Source organism: Equus przewalskii, chromosome 2 (assembly GCF_037783145.1).
Source record: "Equus przewalskii isolate Varuska chromosome 2, EquPr2, whole genome shotgun sequence".
In the NCBI taxonomy this organism is placed as follows: Eukaryota; Metazoa; Chordata; class Mammalia; order Perissodactyla; family Equidae; genus Equus; species Equus przewalskii.
Window position 1 is genome coordinate 25,471,369 of NC_091832.1, and position 7,111 is coordinate 25,478,479.

The following is a 7,111-nucleotide window of genomic DNA, read 5'->3' on the forward strand; positions in this document are numbered from 1 at the left end:
AGGGGGAGGGCCAGGGCTTGTGTGTTCCGGTTCAGACTCAGGAGCCAGGCAGACTTCTTCCGCTGCTGCTTTTTAGCCATGTGACTTCAGGAAGTCACCGATCCTTTCCATACCTCCATTTCCTTACCTGTGAAAAGGAGAAAACAATAGGATACAAATCATAGTGAGATTTCAGTTTCCTGACACATCCCAAGCACTTAGAGCAGTGCCTGGCGAGAGTCAAAGTTTCACTCTCGTTGCTGTCATCGTCATCATCATCGTGGTTGTCGTTGTTGTTATTATTAGTCTGAGGGTGACTCAGAGCGGGCTGTAGGAGAAGAATTCTGGGAGCTCGAGTTTGCAGATGCTGCCCGGGTGGCAGGTCAGTGCCGAGCGCTTTCCCTGTGCCATCTCCTCTCTCCCTCAGGCCCCCCCAGGGGGGCACCACCGCCGTCATCCTTCTACAGGTGAGGCCACTTTCCGAGGCTTCACAGCCGCAATGGCAGATTCAGGATTTGAACCCGGCAGTCGACTCCAGAGCCGGGGCGTGTGTGTCTTTGGGGTAGTCTGGGTGGGGGTTGGGGGAAGGAAGAGAAGAGGATGGAGATGTCAGGCATCTGGGGATGGATGGGATCAAGGAGATGGGAGGAGCAGCCTGGTCCCTGCTGGGAACGCTGGGCCAGGAGGGACGTGGAGACAGTGATGGGGCATGAAAGCGCTCACTGGCGGCCTCGCAGGGGGCCCTCAGGCTGTGGAGCCGCCTTCAGGTGGGCGTCGCCTCCTCTGACTCCGCAGCAGTCCCAGCAGGCCGCAGGCCCAGCCCTCAGCTCCTCTGAGCAGCTGGGGCAGCCTGGCGTTGCACAGCCTTAGCCAAGCAGGAAGGGGAGACAAGGCTGGGGCGTGGAGACCAGGTCGCTGGTGCCGTCTCTGCGCGTGGCCTCTCCTCAGCCCGGACACTGGGCCCACCTGCTCTTGCCTACCCGTGAAGTGGCTGCATCCCTGCTCCGAGCCTAGCTCTGGTCCTGCCTCCGTTTGGTGGGAGCCATTGAGATTCGTGGTCACGGGGCTGGTTCCTTGGGCACCTGCCCCCAGGGGACATCACATTCTTCAGGTTGTGCTCCTGGACTGACCTCCAGGCTTAGGAACTCACCTCTATCCCAGGCCCAAGTACGTAACATTGCATCTGGCAGTGCCTCAACAGCAGCTGGAGGGGGAAATGATGGAGATGGGATGGGGAGAGGACATAGCCATGTGACAATAGAGGCAGTGTGGTGTAGTGGTTAGAAACACAGACACTGGAGTTAGATAGATCTGGATTTTTGTTCTGCTTCTACCACTTACTAGGTGTGTGTCCTTGGGCAAGTCACATAACCTCTCTGAGCCTATTTCCTGCTCTGTAAATTGGGGGTAATAATACTCCCTTCATGGGGATACGGTGAGGGGAAAATGCCCCTAATGTGCTTAGCACAGTGCCTGGCACACAGTGAGTGCTTAGTAAGTGTTAGCCCCCCGGGGAAGTGGAGTGGTGGTAGGGGCCGTGTGTGTGTGTGTGGCTGCCCTGTGGCAGGAGATGTTGGGGCCTGGCTCCTGGGCTCATGCTACCCTCCCTACAGACCCCGACTCCAGAGTCCTTCCTGACCACCATCCGGGATGAGACAGAGGTGCCAGTGAGTGGGGGGCCCAGCGGGGACTTTGAGTTACCGGAGGAAGAGACGACGCAACCAGACACAGCCAATGAGGTGGTGGCTGTGGGCGGGGCTGCAGCCAAGCCATCACCTCCACCTGGGACACTGCCCAAGGGTGCCCGCCCGGGCCCTGGCCTCCTGGACAATGCCATCGACTCGGGCAGCTCGGCTGCTCAGCTGCCTCAGAAGAGCATCCTGGAGCGGAAGGAGGTGCTCGTAGGTAAGCCTGGGAGGAGCCCAGAGTGGGGCAGCTGGTTGGGCCTCAGTTTGTCCTCTAGGAACCCAGGAGGGGGGTCGGGGGGACGTTCCTAGGAGCCTAGTTTCCTAGGAAAGGAAAGTAGGGGACGTGACCCCAGGACCCACCCTTTGGTTCCTCCCTACCCTTCCCCCATCCCAGGGCCTGACCTTGACCTCATCCTACATCCAGTACTTTCCTCAGTGCCCTCTGACCCCTCCTCAGACTCTGACTTTGATGCCTGCTTCTCTGGGCCGTGCTGGCTGACTCCTCCTGGACCTTACCCCGTGGATCCTAGTCTCTGACCCCATCCTTTGGCTTGACCTGCCCCCACCCGTGATGCCAGCCTGAGGACCTGCCCTGGCCGCATCTCCTGAGGAGTCTCTGGACTCGTGGTCCAAACCCTACTCGCCCCTCAGGAGCAGTGTGGCCTTGGGCAGGGCTTTGCCCTCTTCAGGCTCCCTTTTCCTCCTCTGGGGGGATAATCATTTTGCGCTTAATTCTCAGTGCACATCTGTTCGTATGTTAACTCTTCTGTAGTTGGGATGTGTCATAGTTTAGTTGTTAGAGTTTTTTCTTTCCTGACATGTATAAAATACTGGGGCATCTTCTGACTGATGGCATCTGGCATTTGGTGAGGACCACGGCACCTCCTTTATTAGCACTGTTTGAGAATTTGATGAGTTAGCGTGCGTTATGCAACTAGAACGGAGCCAGGCCACAGTGGAACTATAAATGACAGCCAGTACCCATAGTATTGAATCAACTCCAACTCCAGACTCAGATTCGAGACCCCCAGCCCTCTCCCCCTTCTTGCCCCCACCCCCAGGACCCTCCACCCTCTCCCCAGGCTCTGAGCTCATCTCACCCTGCCTCTGGCCCTTGACCTCTGCCTTCTTCCTCTGCAGCTGTGATTGTGGGCGGGGTGGTGGGCGCCCTCTTCGCTGCCTTCCTGGTCACGCTGCTCATCTACCGCATGAAGAAGAAGGATGAAGGCAGCTATACGCTGGAGGAGCCCAAGCAGGCGAGCGTCACATACCAGAAGCCTGACAAGCAGGAGGAGTTCTACGCCTAGTGGAGCCACTGTGCCTCCCCGTAGCCTCAGCGCCACCCCTCTGCCCTGTCCCCAGCCCGGTCCCACCAGCCCTGGCCTGGGATGGGGCCAGGGATGGAGTCTGGCCCTGGTTCATCTCTGCCTGCCTGCCCAGTTCTGCCCAGACTGCCAGCCTCACACAGATCTTCCCCAGGGGACAGAGGGCGCTGCCATCTGCCCCAGACTGTGCCCTTACGAGCTCATCTCTCATCCCCCCCCACCAGCCTGGGGCTTCAGGACCTCATGTCAGATGGACAGGAGGAAGGAAGCTCCTGATTGGCTGGTGGAAGAAGGGGTGGGGCTTGAGCCCCAAGCTGGCCCGGGCCACAGGGCTGGCTGAGGTCTCCTTTTGGGGCTAGAGAGGGCCTCAGGCTGGTTTCCAGGACAAGCATTTGGCAAGCTCAGCCCGTGAAATCGAGACCCTGCAGCCTCTTGTTCCTGTCCCAGGGCCCCTCTCTGCCTGGGTGAGAGGGTAGCCCTTGTTTGCCAGCCTGTTTTGTTCTGGCCTCTCTGGGGTTGTGGGGTCATTCTCCCCTCACCCCCCTGATACACATGCACCCACAGGCTTCACTTCCTTCCCAGTCTGCCCCTGAGGCATCTGCTTCCCAGAGGTGCCCTGGCAGCCCCCGGTGAGGAGGAGCTGGGCTGCTTGGACCTGCCTCCCGCAAGCGGACTCTGCACAGACACCATCTCCCACACGGTCACACATTTGGTCACACACACAGACAGCAGCGTGCAGTGACAAAATCATGCTCAATCCTGGCCATCCAGCCAATCAAGACGTGTTACAGACACACACACGTTCTTCCAAAGATGTTTATTCTCATGTGTTTCTCACGCACCCCAAACGCTCATGACAGTGCAAGTCACTAGTGATTGTTGCCCAGCGGTGACAGTGTGGCCTGCTTCCCTCTCTGTCCCCCCACCCCGCCACACGTCATCGGGCACCCGACACGTCTCCAGCTTTCAGGCTTCCTGGGGAGGGTGGAGTCAGGCCGGAACAATCAGCCCATATTGGGTCCCTGAGCTGCCCTGTCACACTCAGTCCTCACCATGACGCCCACACCAACTGCACTGTCACCAACCCCAGCGTGTCAGACACAATCCCGTGTGGATGCACACTCTCACCTCGTGCAACCCGCTCTTACGCTGGAGGACGATGGGGGCACTTACCCTTTCCGGAGGAAAGTGTGGGTGGGGAGATGTTGCCACAAGCCCCCTCAGGGCACTGCCCTCCGGTCGTCCTGGCGTCACCCCTGCCTGCTTTCCTCCCCTCTGTAGCCTGCAGAGGGGTGGTTGGGGGCCAGTCCCCACTAGCTGGGAGCCCTGTAGGCTGATGCCTGGAGTTTGGCCTTGGGCTGGGAGGGGGCTTGGGCCTCCCAGGACCAAAGGCCGTGGGTGGGGAGGGCGGATGTGGTCTGGCTCCTGGTTCCCCTGCATCCCCCTCTGGCTCTGAGCTAGGGGCTGACTGCCTCCCAGGACACAAGTCTCCAAAGTGCCTGTGAGGGGGGCCCGCCGCCGGGCCCTCTGCACCCTCTCCCCTTGGCCCCAGGCCCACCTCAGCCCACCCTGGGGTCACCCCGGGCCCCACCCGAGGACACCTGCCCGCTCGTTTGGCCTAACCACCTGCTGGTTCTCCTGGCTGCAGCCCGTCCAGCCGCACTGCCCCAGGCCGAGGGCCGACAGCAGGCGGGGGTTGGGGGGTCACAGGCCCCGGCCCACCTCCCCCTTCCTTGTTACCCTTGCAAGTGGGGCCACTTCCGTAGATATTTTAAATGTGGGGTCGCAAATCTTCTTTTGTGGGGGAGTGCTTAGCAGGGGCCCTTGGAGCCCAGGGCTGTGGTCTGAGTTGTGGTTGGCTGGGGCTCACCCTGACCCCTCACCCGCAACCCACATGAAAGTCAGGAACCCAGGTTTTATTTCTGTTCCCTTTTTAAGAGTCCCTGGCAACAGACTTGTGCAGGGGAAGGGGCGGGGGTGCCTGAGATAGTGAGGGGGAGGTTCCAGGGAGCTTCCACGGCCTGCCTCTTCCACCTGTCCTGCTTCTAGGCTGGGCTCCATTTTTCAGGCCCAGCGCCCTTCCTGGCAGGGCCTGGATGCTGTTGAGACTAGCCGGTTCGAGCCTTTGGGAGGGAGGGAGTGGGAGGAGGCCTCCTGGGCCCAGGATCTGTTGGCGTGGCCTGGCCTCAGTCATTCCTGGAGCAGAAGGGCTGGGCATGGGGGAGACCAAAGTCCCAGCCTCCCTCTCCCCTGCCCCCTGGTGGGCTACTGTCGTGGGGACAGCAGCTAAGGTGAGAAGGCCTGGGCAGGCCGAGGCTGAGAAACCAGGGAGCATAGAGGAGAGAGGACCCGGACAGTCCAGGGATGCTGGGACAGGGTAGGAGACCCAGCAGTGGGTGCGGCTTCTGTCTGGGGCTGGAGCCTGTGATGGGGGTGGGTCCAGCACAGGATGGATGAGCTGGGTTTAGGCTGGCTGGAGTGGGCTTGGAAGGGCCTGCCTGGGTCCAGCCTGGCCCCAGCAGGCCTGGCTCCTTGCATCCTGAGGGCTGGTTTCTAACCTGGGGCCTGGGGCTTCGCCTCCTGGCACTGGCCTCTTGTCTGTGTCCTTAGCATTTGAGAGATGAGGCCGAGGCCGAGGGCCTTGTTCATAGAGCTTTGGACCCAAGACAAATGTCCAGGCTTTATCCTCATGAAGTTTAACACAGTCCGGCCAGCCCAGCTCAGGCAAGGCGATGCAAGAGAGCGAGGTCGGTTACAAGGGTGAGCTGGCGCTCTCGTAGGTACAGTGTGGGTGTGGAGCCTCACCCTGCCTGACGCGTTGTGTGATGTGTGCAAGGCTGCCCATGCAGGTCCCCAGACTCCGTAGGGCTCCTGGGGAGGGGGTCCTCTGGGGCCCTGGCACTTCCTGGAAGCACGGCTGATTCCAAAGGAGGAGCTTGTATAGCTTGTGAATCTCTGGGGCCTCGGCTATGGGAGAGCATGAGGTGGGCTGGGGCCTAGGAAGTTGGGGGCTGGGCCCACCCCCAGCTGTGACTTCTGGAACCCGGGCTGTCTCCCCAGGGGGCCGGAGGGGATACGGATCCTGAAAGTCTGGTCCCCTTGTTCGCTGGAGGTGGGTGGATGGTAGCCAGGGCTGGGCCGGGCGGGTCTGCGGGCAGTGGCTTGGGGTGCCCAGGCTGGACCCCCCTGGGGTTGGCAAAGCCATCTGTCCAGTCCTCCAGGGCTGGGGCCCTGGGCACAGGGGGCAGACTCATCTCTGCTTCTCGGGGCAGGAGTGGCCGCCACCTCGGCTCTCCTGCGTTTCTTCTGACAGCCACCACCCTGGACCTGCTTCCTAGGCCTCCAGCCTGTAAATAGAAGCCCACAGACTGTGTACAGATTTACAGAGACGCCGAGACTGGGCCCCGGAGTTGCCGTCTGAGGACTGACAGCCCTGGCATCTCCCAGGTGCCCACCTGGCAGCTCAATGCCCCCCGGTCCCAGCGTGGTAAATGCATGTAAATATTTTTCGTAGGCAGCGTGGCTCCAGAGAGCCCCCTGAAGACAGTGTCCCTCCTGTGCATCCTTTCTCCTGTACAGAGCCCTCCAAGAACCCGGCCTGGGGTGGGTGGCAACTTGTCCTTCCCTCCCCAAGGCCTTCCCTGCCCTCTCTCTCCCCGTAACCCGTTTATTAACCATACCTGTCCTGAGTTCATGGCCAAAACTTTAAGTAAGGAAAAGCAGAGGAAAAAGACTGAAAAAGAGACCCAGGCATCTGTCCCCACCTTGTGAAGGAACTGTTTTTTTTTGTTTTTTGTTCGTTTTTTTCTTTTTTAACACTTCCCGTGCTGTGCCCATTTATAAGAGGAAATAAAATTAAACTGAAACGATGTCTTGTGGCCAGAGTGTGAGATAAACATGGAGATCATTTGGGGAGGGACAGCCCACGGCCCCCCTTAGGCCTCAGCCACCTTCCTTTTTAGAAGAAATTGAGAAGCAAGCAAGGAGAACTGACCAACAGCCCCTCGTGGGAATCATTGTGGTGAAAGCTGCTGTTGATTGAGTGTGTTCCGGGAAACCACGGAGCTGACTGTGGGAAGGCTAGGGTGGGGGCTGCGGTTGGGTGGGGCCAAGGCTGTG

At 59.8% G+C, this 7,111-nt stretch overlaps 1 protein-coding gene across 1 annotated transcript in view; it reads left to right on the forward strand.

Annotated features, from left to right (window-relative positions):
* The window catches only part of SDC3 (syndecan 3), a 38,228-nt gene extending 31,367 nt beyond the window's left edge, over nt 1-6,861 (forward strand). The window contains exons 4-5 of the mRNA XM_070596563.1: nt 1,593-1,884; nt 2,808-6,861. Of these exons, the coding sequence (XP_070452664.1) occupies nt 1,593-1,884; nt 2,808-2,974 (459 nt within the window). The 3' untranslated portion in view covers nt 2,975-6,861. The remainder of the gene's footprint in view (nt 1-1,592; nt 1,885-2,807) is intronic.
* Nucleotides 6,862-7,111: the final 250 nt, after the last annotated feature.